Source organism: Daucus carota, chromosome 6 (genome assembly GCF_001625215.2).
Source record: "Daucus carota subsp. sativus chromosome 6, DH1 v3.0, whole genome shotgun sequence".
Lineage (NCBI taxonomy): Eukaryota > Viridiplantae > Streptophyta > Magnoliopsida > Apiales > Apiaceae > Daucus > Daucus carota.
The window spans coordinates 28,821,590-28,836,077 of record NC_030386.2 but is presented as its reverse complement, the minus strand read 5'-3'; the positions used below and the strand labels follow the sequence as shown (position 1 = coordinate 28,836,077).

Genomic DNA, 14,488 nt, shown 5'->3' with positions numbered 1-14,488 from the left:
ACTCCCTTTTCGGGAGTTTGCTGATGAAGATGAGTCCAGTGGCACCGTGACCACAGGACGGAGAATACAACCTCCCCCTCCTTCTAGCGCCAAATGATAACGCCAAATCCCGTTCTGGTGCTTCCTCCGCCGTGTACCGGTGTCTTGCGGTGTAGCTGCTGGACGGGTGTCTGCAAAACAACACCGGAGGGGGGTTTGAGTCCCGCGGTGCCTCCGGCGTAAGAATGAGTACAGGCGTCGGAAAATATATAGACGGGAAATGAGCTATCTATGTGTGATGGGTGAAGGTGTATGGCTGCTGTGTATGATGGCTTAGAGTGTGTGAGAAATATGAGAGTGTGGAGAAGAAGATCCTTAAGCCTCTCATCCTTGGTCTATTTATAGGCCAAGGATTAGGGTTTAAGGATGTGTACCTTGGATCCTGCTGTCCATCTGTAGGGCTTGGATGCTTAACACCTGTCCAGGTGTCAGCTAAGGAATAGTATTTTGGAGTGTTATGAGGTTTGTCTTCATAGTGTCAGTAGCTGGCATTGGGTATTGTCCTTGTCATGTCAGACTGCAACTTGTTCAGGTGTCGGCTTGGACTCTTGTGTCCCGGTCCGGGGGAAGGATGGATAGGTTGCGTCTGGGTCCGGGATCATCTCCGGGGTCCGAGATCATCTCCAAGGTCCGGGATCGTCTCCTGGTTCTGAGATCATCTCCTGGGTCCGGGACCATATCCGGGTCATATCGTGCTCGGGTCCGGATTAAGCCAATCCAGAGTCCGGGTTAAGCCAATCCTTTTCATGTTAGAATGTGGCTTGTTCAGGTGTCGGCTTGGACTCTTGTGTCCCGGTCCGGGAGAAGAGTGGATAGGTTGTGTTTGGGTCCGGGACCATCTCCTGGGTCCGGGATCGTCTCCTGGGTCCGGGATCGTCTCCTGGGTCCGGGATCATCTCCGGGTCATATCGTGCTCGGGTCCGGATTTAAGCCAATCCAGGGTCCAGATTAAGCCAATCCGGGTTATACCCTATCACTGACTCCAGGTCCTGTGTTTCTGCCTGTTACGGGATTGTAAGTGAATGGATTAAACCCTTTGAAGAAGCACTTCTTCTTTGGGGGAATCATCACACGGCCAACCCCTGGAATGAGGACGCTGCCTTCTTGGTTAAAAGTCTCGGGTTTTTTCACTTCAACGTTTTTCGAGTCCTTTGGGATGTCACGTCCGACGACAGAGGAGACGAGGACGTTGAAGATTACAAGGGCGGCGAGAACTGAGGTTGCTTTAATAGCCATTGCGCCAAGTCCTCCTTCAGTTGACAGAAAGGATGTATATATGATGAAGAATGTAGGAACTTGTTGTGATGAAGAAAGTAGTGGAGAAGGTGGTCTTATATACTTGACGTTTTTATCAACCGGGTTTAAAATTACTTAGTAAATGTGCATAGAAAGTTAGTGATTTTTTACTACTAATCACCTCCCCCAACTGCCTTGACGGCTAATTGAATCTGCTGTAGAAACAATGTGTTGTATAGTTTTTTGCCCCTATCTTTTTCCATTATTTTTTTAGTAAAATAAAGAGGATGAAGAATTGCCAGATCAATGACGGGCTGTCCGTATGTTGATCACTCGATTAAATTCTGGAAACAAACTACAGAAGTTAGTATCGGCAACCTGCATATAATTGCAGGTGTATGTGACAACTGTCAGAATCTGGTAGCTCAAGACATTAAACTCAAACCCCCGCGGCCCATCTCCACCTCAACTGTATGTGTCTTATAATAAGGTTTAGAAAGTTATTAGACTGCAATTGGGTTGTGTTTGGATTTTGTGTTTGATAACGAAGATAGATGCTGATGGGATTAGAAAAGGACTATTAGTGAATTAGCGACTCATAACATTGTGGTTACTGTCGCTGAATCGGAGACGATGCTGTGTGCATACCTAAGACAGCAGGTGAAGTGTCATAATTTGAGACTAACATCATACGTTAATCACACGGGTGTCTGCGTTTTGTATTGTTACATCATTATTCTAGCTAATGTGTGCATGTTTAAGTTGACAGCTTCCGGTTGGTTGGTATTACAATTAGTAGATCATCCACTGTGGACCAAAGCTAGGTTTTAATAGCTTCCTTATTTGGTGGGTTTATACATATTTCTATATATTACCATGTTTTGTGGAGAAGCCCTGAGTTATTCACCTATCAACTGAATGCATTTCTTGTCTTTGCAGAAGGGGAATATTCTTCAGTTTTTAGGCTAGGAAAATCTTCTCAAAATAACATCACTTTATGCAGCAAATAAAATTATGAAGCGGTTAAAAATTGTTATATATAACATGCGTGTTTTTTCAAACAAAACTGATATCTGGCGCAAAAGAATCTGATCAGTACTATATCTAGCTTAATCATCTTCTCATGAGCTTGATTTATTGGAAGTCATATTTTGCATGCTATTGAATACCTTAAAATTGTACTTCTAAACTACGAATTCATCTGGGGAGGAGGGGTACAAGTAAATTTGTACTTTTCTTCTGCAACTGGTTGTTCTTGTACTAGGCTGTAAATGAAGTGAAGCATAATCACTGATGGGCAGCCACCTCTGTATGGGGTAAATTCCATATTTCAGAGTTCAGCCGCCCCCACATTTGTTTAAGCGTTTCAGACTTCAGAGCTTATGCATGGGGTCTGCATCATCAAGACCTGGACCACAACCTCCATCTTTGTATTGTCTAGCTAGAGTTTAGAAAGTTGATTTAGTGCAATTAAGTTGGTTTTGGATTCTGTCTTTCGATAACAAAGATGGATGCTGATGGTCTTAGGATAAGCACAATTAGAGGATCATAATGTTGCGGTTACTAGTTCCTGTCGCTCAATGGGCAAAGATGCTGTCTTAGAACCTAAGACATCAACTGACTTTTCATTAAGTACACTGCTGACTGCACTTAAGTTAGATTTTGATTTTGTGTTTTAAATACATAGATGCTGATAGTATTAGAAAACGACTATTGGTCAATTAGAGAATCATAAATTAGGCTAACATCACACTATCAGATATTAATTACATGTGTCTGTGTGTTTTGTGTAGCTACATTAGTATTCTGGGTAATGTTTGCATGTCAGTTAGGCCCTCAAGTTGGTTAGAATTTGTGCTGATTTACTTTTATTAATAACCATTGTAATTTGTATTTGGTAAAAACATACAAATCCTATTGTTTTTGTGTGGCATGAAATCATCCATTGTGGACCAAAGCCACGCCTATCTACTAGAGTTTAATAGCTTCATTATCTGGTGAATTTATAAGCTTTCCACATGTCTGTACAGATATATTAACTGAACGCATTTCTTGGCTTTGCACGAGGGAAATATTCTTCCGTATTTGGGTAAGAACAATTGTTGAGTTGTCAGACAAAAATAATAAGTTCTGGGAACCATGCATCAAATTAACTGTTAGGTAGTTTGGGTTTAACCGATTCGACTTTTTTTAAATAGAGGAGCCGTGCTAGATATCCCGAATCGATTCGTGAAAAGAGTTTCTGAATAACACGACGGAGATGACATGATATAGTGGAATATTCTAATTTTTGTGATCGATGAATACGGGGTCAATCTCATATATTATATTTATCACCAATTACAACGTGACATGTCATTTGGGAATTATTATTGTTTTTAACCAATTTAGTGTCACCAGCTCATAAACAGAGTACTAGCTAGGTAGAGGAGTCTATGTTCTCCAACAAATCCAGACATATTGCAAAATATACAGCACTTCATTTAAAGAGTACATCACCAAAAATTTGCTTAGGTAGTTAAAATTTGTACCAAGAAGAATTAATGTTCTGGTATCAAGACAACATTGAGTTTCTGGCTTTCAGCCAAGTAAATACCATTGTCCGAATGTGATAGTTTTTTACTATTTTATTAATCAAAATGTCCTTTTTACTACGGTATATGAATTCAATGGATAAAATACAAGATTTTTTGTTAAATGTATACAGGTAAAATTGTACTTGGTGAGTTGTATCCTGTGCAACTGGTTGATCTAACTGAGCAGTAAATGAAGTTATTCAAGTGAAGCATATTGTATAAGACTGTCTGTTTATAGAATACAGTAATATCCAGATCTCAAAGCTGAAAGGCCCCCACATTGTGTCAGTGTTTCTGCAGATGCATTCCTCAGTCCATTCAAGAACAAGTACATAAGTACAAGTATTACCAGATTGTGTTTCCTTGCTCATTACTGGAGTATGTTTCAAGACCTGATCAAATTATATATGTGATCCATCTAAGCTGACAAGTTTGTGGTACGAAACAGCGGAAGAGCTTTTTAGAGCCGAGGTATGGTCGATGTATGCATTTCACGTTCAGTTTAATCTTAAACATTATTTTTATTCATTTCAAGCGTGAACTAGTACAAGAAATACAATACAGAAATACAGAAAGTGATTACAGAGGATTTTGGTACACAAAAAGCTAGAAAGTAGCTAGACAGAAACGAACAGAGTACTCCCCACGATGATAAGGCCATGCATACTACCATCTGAATGAGTTTGAAGCTCAATGCCGAGTGATACATGGCATCTATAGTGTAAGAAGGAAACTTCTAATGACGAATAGGCGGGGCTGGAAAACCGGTGGGGACCTCAAATCCCGGGTTGGGGATGAAGGTGTCATCATTACCGGGAAGGTAGCCAGGGACGCCAGTATTAGGGAGAGTGGGAATGCTGATTCCATGTCCGGTGTTTTTGCCTGTCACGGGATTGTAGGTGAATGGGTTAAACCCTTTGAAAAAGCACTTCTTCTTTGGTGGGATCATGACACGTCCGACTCCTGGAATGAGGACGCTGCCTTCTTGGTTAAAAGTCTCGGGTTTCTTCACTTCAGCAGTTTTCGAGTCCTTTGGGATGTCACGTCCCATGACAGACGAGACAAGGACGTTGAAGATTACCAGCAAGGCAAGAACTGAGGTAGCTTTCATAGCCATTGCGCTGAATCCTCCTCGGTTGACAGAAAGATTTTATAGATGAAGAAGAAGAAGATAGGAAGCTGTTGTGATGAAGAGAGTAGTAGAGGAGGTGGCCTTATATACTTCAACTTTTTATCAACCGGGTGAAAAATTATCTAGTAAATGTGCGTAAAAAGTTTGTACTTGTGCTCCTGATCATCTCCAACTGCTTTGACGGCCAATTGAATATTGTTTGTGCTATGTTCAATTGTTGTCCCATTCGCAAATTATACAGGGAGATAAATGGGTACAGTCCAGTCTCAAATAGCAAGATCGAATGGTTGTTAATTAGCGATTCACATACGTAGTCTGATACGTTGATGGTAGGTCTAAATGACAATTGATATTTTTGGTTTAACACTGATGCATGGGGTCTGCATCATCAAGTCCCCCTCCTCCATCAATGAGTTTAAAACAGCAATTAAGTTGGGTTTTGATTCTATCTTTTGATAATAAAGATCGATGCTGATGGGATTAGAAAAGGACTATTAGTCAATTAGAGGATCATAACATGGCGGTTACTGTCGCTCAATCTGCAAAGATGCTGTTTGAGAAACTAAGACAGCAACTGACTTGTCATAATAATAGACTAACTGCGTATCTTAATCACATCAGCCTGTCTGCATTGTTGTTAGTTATACGGACATTAGAGCTAATACATGGAGGATTAAATTGACAGCTTCAAGTTGGTGGGTATAGCTAGTATTTAGTAGTTCAATTTATTGCAGACCAAAACCACCTATCAACCAGATTTTAATAGCTTCATTAGTTGGTGGATTTTGAGCTTTCCACATGATTTCGACTACCTCATAATCTTTCACATGGTTCCACCCCAGGGCCGTTGTCACCGCCAGAAATATATAATTTAAACGCGAATTGAATTTGAAAGTGATTTGAATATATATGATCAATTCGAAATACTGAACACAGATGCATGTATTCGAAACCAGATTATGTTTATTTAGCTTTGTATATCTGTGTTTAGGTCTGATGTCCTTATGAAAATGACTAATAGTGTACGAAACAGGAACTTTTGGAAGTTAAGCCACAGACTGAGATCTTAGGATAACAAAAATTTATTATAAGCTGTCTTAATCATCTATCTATTCATGAATAATTTAGAGTCTGATATGTTTATGATAGTTTTGTGATCCATAATATAGAATCGACAACAGATCACCCTTATATTATACAGTACTAACATGTTGCCAATCCAGGAGTCCATGGACCTAATTAAATCCTTTATATTTTTGAATATTAATTTCAGATTTTTAGAACTTTTCACTTCTAACAATATACTCCATGTTAAAAGTTAAAGCTGATTAATTAGTTCCAATCAAAATATTTATGCTAGTTCAGCAACAACTGATGCTGCAAAAGAAACTACAAGTTAGATGGGATATTGATCTGTAATATTGTGAATGTGATTTAAAACTTTGAATATAATGTAGCAAGTTTCAATTAGTATAATACAAGTAAAAATGTACTTTTACCACTGGTTGTACCAATTGAGCATTCAATGAAGTGAGGAATAATTACAAGTGACAGTGTTTTTTTTTGGCACCCAGAATCACCTCTGCAACAATTTATAGTGTAAATTCCAGATTTCTAAGATCAACTGCCCCACCATTGTCAGTGTTTCTGCAGATATATTCTCCTCTGCACCCCATTTAAGAGCAAGTAAAAAGAGTTAATGGGCTATTTGGTAACTGAAGTAGGTGAAAATTTGCAGTCACATAAATAAACCATTTAAATCTTAATAGTTAATTGTATTATTAACATGATTCAGTAATGTAATTGCAAGTTTCTCAGTCCAGTGAGGAAATTGCAATTTTTAACCGACTTCAGATGCCAAATAGGCAATTAACCACAAGTAACAGATAGGCAAATAGGCCATTAGCCTCAAGTAAAAACTGTATCTTCTTGATATCTAGCTCAAGGTTAACATATATGCATATGTGATTTAAAAATTTTATTCATACCAAGCATCAGATTATTACAAGAAATACAGTACAGGAATACAAAATGATAGAAGGTGATTACAGCAAAATGCTAACATCAAATAGCTAGAAAGGAGCCGCATACACCACAAGATCCAGAACTGCCATGCATTGATGCATTCTACATTATTAAGCTCTCACTTCCAGGACCTGACAACCGACAATTCTAGTGACGAATAGGTGGTGCTGGAAAACCAGTGGGAACCTCAAATCCCGGGTTGGGGATGAAAGTGTCGTCTGCACCGGGAAAGTAGCCAGGTAGACCAGTAGAAGGGAGAGTAGGAATACTGATTCCATTCCCTGTATTCTTTCCTGTTACGGGATTGTAAGTAAAAGGATTAATCCCTTTGAAAGAATACTTTTTTGTAGGGACCATGAAACGGCCAGCTCCCTGAATGGGGAGACTGCCTTCTTGAGTAAAGGTCTCCGGCTTTTTCTTATCAACATCTTTTGAGTCCTTTGGGATGTCACGTCCAACTGCAATCGACACAAGGACGCTGACGATGACAAGAAAAGCGACGATGGAGGTAGCTTTGATAGCCATTGCACCAACTAGTTAGTTCTTCACAGAAAAAGAGTTGTGTATATAAAGAAGAAGAGAGTGAAGCTTGGTGTGATGGAGAAAGTAGTAGAAGAGGTACTCTTATATACTTCATATTCCGAGGGCGATGAAACTTCAATTAGTACATATGTTTACAGTTGGTACAGTGGTAGCATTATGCTCCAAATTATCTGCTTTGACGGCCAATTAAGTCCATCTTCCTGCTATGTCTAATACAGAGTCTAATTCACCGTCTATTGTTCACCTAGAATTAGTTTCACTAGCTAATTACACACCTCTTTTAATAAAATAAAAAAATTTAGGTTGCTGGTATTCACTAGCTTCGACTGCAACATGCAGTCACTTCAAGGTCAAGTATAAAACCTAGCTAGTGGATTCTACATATGAGCTTCAGTTGAATTATTTATCCATCGTGGTAACCTGAGCTCTGATATCATGTTAAAAACCAGTCCATCTAAAACCTTAACAGATCACATTATATTTTAACAAATCACATTATATAATTTCGCGGTCATTTGAAGTTACAAGTATTATGTCTGCATTATTTCAGTTCAGCAACAAAAGAAGATAGATACCTAGAGTCTTCAGTTAAATATATGCCTCTATTGTTGTTGGAATAGTTAAAGCAACTACAGCTAGAATGGTTTATTAGTTACTTATGATTACAAGAAGCTTCACTGGAGGTTTGAAGCATCTCCCTTTGTTGATTAACCTGACCACTCCATTTACATTTTTATATTTTCTTGGGTAGTATTAAAATCTCAACAAATCCTTGACGGCTGCATTTACACTTAGCTCTACGGATCACCACTCCCCTGCTTTTTTGACCCTGTCAATGTTAAATTTATGCACAAGGACAACATATGGGCATGCTTTAAAACCAACGTTACAAGGTTTACCAAAAAATCTTGTTGTATGGTAACAAGTGTTCAGTTCCTCAAGTAGGTCAGATTGATCCTGGTGAGAATGTGGGTTATGTAGTGCCACCATTTCAGGTTACATGGTGCCGCTGGGTGCATTTATTGGATCTTCCTAGTTTATGTTGCAGAAATTCGTAGAGATCTTGTGCACTGGGTACCGACATTTTTTATAATCCGGTGACTAGAACTGAAATTTTTTACATGTGATAAGAGAGTGATTGGAGTCCTTGGACACACCAAGATTTCATTTATTACAAGCAAAAATGAAGAGATATGTTACCAGAATCCTAGGCTATGTTCATTTCATGGAAAGGAATGAGGAGAGAATGAAATGAAAAGTTATATAGAAATTTTAAGGCAAAAGAAGAAAGTATGAAATAATAGTGACAAAATATGAATGTAGTTAAATTTTTTGTGAGAATGATTGTGAAGAAATATGATGTAAAAATGGAATGACCATTCCTTCCAAAACATGTGGGTTAGAGTTATAATTAAAATAGTAAGATTGGAATGATTGAATGAATGAAAATTATGTACATTTTCTTTCATCAACATCATTTTAAAGTACAAAATTCATGTGAACACAACCTTAGTTCGCTGGAGTCCGGAACCATCTGGGAAGTTATCCTTTTAGGACTTAAGAGTTTTGGGTTCAAGGCCGAGAGTCCGGACATTACTCATTGGCCCAGCCCATCTCCAGGACTACACATGTTTAGGCCTTGGTTAGATACTTAAATGTTCTACATGGAGTTTTTAAGTCTACATCGGAACACTAGTCCAAAGACTCCACACATTGATCTGCCATTTGGTTCGACCAAGATTTATTTCAGTAAAATCAAAAATGTAGCCTGCCAAACAAATTTGCTTATTTGATTTGTGCCGAGTTCCATCCGTTCACGATGCGCACATGCATACATACTTTGTATCTATAAACCATATGCCGTATTACTCTATTAACACAAGGATAAGATTTTTATAAATATAAAAATCACAAAAATGCATAATAATACAACCTACAAGTATTTGTACAAAATTATTATAAGTAACTCTCTTTTATATAATACAGATTATATTATTTTATTTTATAATATTTAATATAATAATATTACAATCTTGTTTCTTGAAAAAATTAAATACATTATCAGCACAAACTTGTGCGGTGTGAGTGTTATTCCAATGAAAATGATACTCTCTCGTTTATATATTAATGCTTAAATTCTATGATAAATATTTTTAAGTCATTTAAATGTTTAGTTATGATTATTAATTTTAATTTTTTTTAGGTATATTATAATATTAATTATATATTTTATCTTGAGGGAGAAGATTTTTAAAGAAAATTTTGCAAATATAAATTTTAACTAGCAAGTTAAAAATGTTAAAAACGTTTCAAAAAATTAAATGACATAAAAAATAGAACAAGTGTTACTTACGAAAATAACAGGATATCAACATTAACTGCATTCAATAAATAATGTTTAATGTACAAAGATCTTAATTATAATTTTGTGATGCATGTCAAAGTAATTTCGATTTGCATTCGACAGTCACAGCAAAGACCACGTGCTGATACATGATTATGCTATTAACTCCTTCGATCATGGCTTTTCCGCTGATATATTCCATATGTCTAAAATATCTACCAATTAAGAACTGCTTATCTGTGTAACGAATATTTAATATTAAAAAAAAAAGCTACAAACGACTATTAAATAATACGTAGTATATTACATTTTATCAAGTAAATTTTAGTATTAGCAAATTAATAAAATTAACATAGTCTAATACTTAGACTCTAATTAAAATAATGGGTAGCAAAATTAGACACGACCCGAAATCCGACCTAACTCGAAATCCGATTTACTGAGGCATAAATCCGAAAGTGACCCAATTAACCCGAAATGGATCCGAAATTAGAATTTCATTTATAATAATTTCAGTTTTCCGTTTTATTCAATTTTAAGTGATTTTAAATTGACCCGAAATTGACCCGATTGCAGACACAAACACCACCCGTTATCCGATATTCCCATTCATTTATTGAATCATCAAATAAATCATCAAATACAGAATCACAAATTCATTTACGGCTACGGATCACGAATCACATGAAACATATTAGTATCACAAAACAAACAAATTTTCCGAGGATTGAACATTATGTTGGCATAAATCCATGTCACAATTCATCAGTTCTCCAAAACCCTCCTAGATACAGTAATGAGTAAGGTAAAGTTAACTTTATTTCATTTCCTCTTTCGACATGTCGGTAAAAACTAACAGAAAATATGACACATCGGACATATCATAAATTTCAGATATTTAATACTACGTGCGTGTAATTGCGGCAATACATATCTAGATAAAGAAAACGCCAAGTTACCATAACAACCATAAACGCCTTACGTAATTGCTCTTATATATTCTAGTACCTCAATTCACTCTTTACACATCCTTAATTTGCTTCATCTCTTCAGTTTCAGTGTTTCATCTTCTTCAACAAGCACCCAAAAGGCCAGAAGTAAAGTCCAACAAACTTTTCTTATTATTCCCATTCAATTCGGTTCTTCTTTTAAACTATACGTGTTACATGTGCCCGTTACGAAATAAGACTGATAACAACATTTTATAAATATTTTATCTTGTCGAGAAAAGTTGATTTCTTTTTCAACAGAAAACTGAAAGCTATGCATGAAATAATTCTTTATTGGATAGTATCGTTGAGAAATACTATGATATGGATAGGTTTAGGTATTCGTAACGTTATGGGTCTATAAAACTTTAAAGCTTTCCCTAAGAATTCTCAACATTTTCTTGAACAAACACATCATTTTCTCAAAATTTCTTTTCTTTTTGTGATTAATTTGTGGCTTTGATTGCGCTCTGCAACTTGGTTGAAGTAAAAGTTTGATTTTTTGGTTGCGTTGGAGTCTTGCTCAAGGTTAGAGCCTTATACAAGGAGGTTTCATGCTAATATGCTATGAATAAAGGATATATTTTTTTTTTCTAGAAACAGTCGAGATGTATAATATTGAGATTGTAATATATTGTTTGTATATGTAGCTTTCAAGACTAGCTAGCTCGACACGTTTATAAATTGAGTTAATTGTGGACCAAGTTGTTTCTCTTGTTTTGTCTCTGAAGAAACACCCTTAATATTACTCTGCTTTCTTGTGTTTTTTTCTCTGATAATTCATTTGTTAAAGGTATGATTATGGAAAGAGGCTCATCGAAATCGAACCTAGACAGCTTTCTTGATCGCACAACGCCTGTAGTCCCATCTCAATTTTTACCCAAGGTTTGTTTTTCTTTACAATTCTTTAGGCTTGAAATGTGATTATTATATTAGTCTATATGTGGTGGAGTGTAATTACTGAGTGATGCATTGTTTGTTGATTATGAAAAAAATTAGAGTGAGATCATGAAGCTTAATAGTCTTTGGCATCCATGGGAGAAAGAAAATGTGGAATATTTTATGTTGAGTGATCTCTGGAATTGTTATGATGAATGGAGTGCTTATGGCGCCGGAGTCCCAATTAGTTTGGATAGTGGAGAAAACCTTGTCCAGTACTATGTCCCTTATCTCTCGGCAATTCAGATTCTTACCAGCAATCCATCTTTGAACTCTTTAAGGTAGTTCATATGATTTTACTTCCGAGTTTTCTAGTACTTTTGCTGCCTATTCACCTTGAATGTCTTGTGTGTGTGTTTGTGTGTGTTTCGAGGGGAAGGAATTAGGTAACTGTCTTCCAGTTTTTTCTTAGTTCTGTAAATTGTAACGCGAAATGGTGCTATTGTCTTGAGGATGTCAATTGTTGGTTTGCCTAATTATTAGATTGAAATGGTCAAAGTATTAGTATCTGACTTAGGTGTACATGCTTTGGTGATTATATAGAGTCTTGCGAAATAAATAATATAGGCTTAGTTGTGAGTTTGGTACTCCAAGATTTTATTTAAAGCCATTACTTTGTTTTTTTAGGACTAGTGATATAAAGATTGCTGTGATGAATTTTGTACGATATTGTATAGGGATGATGCTGATTCCGCTAGTGAAACGAGGGACTCTTTTAGCGACTCATTCAGTGATGAGAGTGAGAGTGAAAAACTGTCGAGATGGGATGGTTGTTCCTCTGAGGAGGGCTTTGAACAAGAACTTCTTTGGCATCAGAATAATAGATTAGGGAACCTTTATCTCCAACACTTTGAGCGTTCAACTCCTTATGGAAGGGTTCCTCTCATGGATAAGGTATCTTTTCATCACTTTTTGCCCGGTGAAATAGTTTGCTTACAGTTTATCAGTGTGCAATCTGTCAATATTTGCTTATATCTATTCTCCTCTATATGCCACTTTTTATTTTTGTTTTAAAACAGAACATATAATGCATTAGGAGGCGCCAGGAATTGTGAACTGCTCCTTGTTTATGCTAATTTATGAACCCTTTTTTCTTTTACAAGGATATGGAACCCGGTTCCAAGAAAATGTTGATTTGATGATTGATTAGTATAGATAAAATCATAAAATCGTTCTGATTCATTAATTTTTTTATCCTTTCAGATAACTGAATTAGCGGAAAGATACCCCGGATTAATGTCCTTAAGGAGTGTGGATCTCTCACCAGCAAGTTGGCTCGCAGTGGCATGGTAACTTGTTCTCTTTAGATTTAATTAAAACCCTGGTTCTATCTTGCATTTCTGTTAATGTTTGCTACTAAATGAATCAACAAACAGATCACTGTAATACCAACTCTTTGTCTGTTGAATCAAAAGACTTTCTACTTTCAAATTTTCATTTTATAATGCCGGTTGTGAATAGATATTGAAAATGATTTTTGCAGGTACCCAATTTATCATATTCCCATGGGGAGAACCATAAAGGATTTGTCCACATGTTTCCTCACGTATCACACCCTCTCATCTTCATTTCAAGGTATTATCTTGTTTCATATACATCACTTCTTATTCTCTTCTTAGATTTCTAATTTTCGTCCTGATTCTGTGCCATGTATAAACTTTTCTGATCTATTAACAACTTTTTTAGATTTGGATATTGAAGATGAAATACAGAGTACCAAAACGAAGCGAAAAAATGTAAGAGGCATCTCTCTAGCTCCTTTTGGGGCAGTGACTTATAAGATGCAAGGAAATGTGTGGGTCTCCGACAAGAGTAGCCGTGATCAAGATAAGCTGAACTCACTTGGGAGTGTTGCAGATTCTTGGCTTAAACAATTAAGGGTACAACACCATGACTTCAACTTTTTCAATGGGATCCGCCATGCCTGATGGCTTGGTAAAACCTTTTGGATTGAACAGCAAGATGCTGACTGGCTTGTATAACCCTCAATCTTGTTTATCGTTGTTTGGATTAGAGAATTGTATATTTCGGCACTTTCTCTTTGTTAGGTTTTACCGTTTAGAGTTGAAATTAGTATTTTGATCGTCTATGGTTGGGAATGTATAAGCCTAAAGCTCACGGGAATGTTTCACTGGCCTTTGTATAAATGTTGCGTTTTGTAGAAAGAGAGGATCGACTAGGTAAGAAATTTCTATCATGGTTTCTGTATTTATTGCTGTAAATAAAACAATTTTACACTTAGCTTATAATGCACTTTGCTGAACTGCTGCAGCACACGAGCAACTCATCATGTTGTGGTTATTGGTAGTATTAGTTAGCTACATGTCACAGCTAATTAGTTGTACATATTCCAGCTGTCAATTAGTTGTAGGTTAGTTAGAGCTAGTTAGTTTTCCACTATTCTACTTGTATATATACTCTGTTGTTTAGTGAAATGAAACCACTTCTTCTCTTTCATCATTCTTCTCCTCTCTCACTACTCCTCCATAACTCTCTAAAAGCAGAAATTAACATGGTATCAGAGCCAGCAATGGCGATTACGTAATAAGTGCATCGCTCGATCCTACATTCATCTTCATCGCGAATTCTTCATTAGTTCTTCAGATTCTCAGGTCATTTCTCACTCCAGTAAGAGATATTTTACTGAATTGTGTTGAGATTGTGT

The 14,488-nt window shown here is 36.7% G+C and overlaps 3 protein-coding genes across 5 annotated transcripts; 1 reads left to right on the top strand and 2 right to left on the bottom strand.

Annotated features, from left to right (window-relative positions):
* Positions 1 to 4,587: 4,587 nt before the first annotated feature.
* Positions 4,588 to 4,968, bottom strand: LOC108208002 (putative cell wall protein). The gene has a single exon (XM_017378466.2). It carries the CDS (start codon positions 4,966 to 4,968, stop codon positions 4,588 to 4,590), a length of 381 nt encoding a protein of 126 aa, XP_017233955.1.
* A 2,187-nt stretch (positions 4,969 to 7,155) lies between these two features.
* Positions 7,156 to 7,533, bottom strand: LOC108208070 (putative cell wall protein). The gene has a single exon (XM_017378547.2). The coding sequence runs from the start codon at positions 7,531 to 7,533 to the stop codon at positions 7,156 to 7,158; it is 378 nt and encodes a 125-aa protein (XP_017234036.1).
* A 3,314-nt stretch (positions 7,534 to 10,847) lies between these two features.
* Positions 10,848 to 14,064, top strand: LOC108206660 (uncharacterized). 3 transcript variants are annotated; one of them, XM_017377033.2, is made up of 7 exons: positions 10,848 to 10,992; positions 11,678 to 11,769; positions 11,884 to 12,104; positions 12,501 to 12,717; positions 13,027 to 13,112; positions 13,307 to 13,398; positions 13,510 to 14,064. In XM_017377033.2, exons 2-7 carry the CDS (start codon positions 11,680 to 11,682, stop codon positions 13,749 to 13,751), a joined length of 948 nt encoding a protein of 315 aa, XP_017232522.1. In that variant the 5' UTR covers positions 10,848 to 10,992; positions 11,678 to 11,679; the 3' UTR covers positions 13,752 to 14,064. The 3 variants fall into 3 exon arrangements, with proteins under 3 accessions (XP_017232522.1, XP_017232521.1, XP_063934926.1); XM_017377032.2 differs by lacking the exon at positions 10,848 to 10,992 and adding an exon at positions 11,105 to 11,412; XM_064078856.1 differs by lacking the exon at positions 10,848 to 10,992 and having other exon boundaries at positions 11,430 to 11,769.
* Positions 14,065 to 14,488: the final 424 nt, after the last annotated feature.

What these genes read in the sequence shown, in the direction of transcription:
- LOC108206660 (XM_017377033.2), top strand. Translation starts at nt 11,680, where the DNA reads ATGATTATGGAAAGAGGCTCATCGAAATCGAACCTAGACAGCTTTCTT. An exon ending in CCATCTTTGAACTCTTTAAG is followed by an intron (nt 12,105 to 12,500) that starts GTAGTTCATATG and finishes GATATTGTATAG; the next exon opens with GGATGATGCTGATTCCGCTA. An exon ending in GGGTTCCTCTCATGGATAAG is followed by an intron (nt 12,718 to 13,026) that starts GTATCTTTTCAT and finishes TTATCCTTTCAG; the next exon opens with ATAACTGAATTAGCGGAAAG.
- LOC108208070 (XM_017378547.2), bottom strand. Translation starts at nt 7,533, where the DNA reads ATGGCTATCAAAGCTACCTCCATCGTCGCTTTTCTTGTCATCGTCAGC.
- LOC108208002 (XM_017378466.2), bottom strand. Translation starts at nt 4,968, where the DNA reads ATGGCTATGAAAGCTACCTCAGTTCTTGCCTTGCTGGTAATCTTCAAC.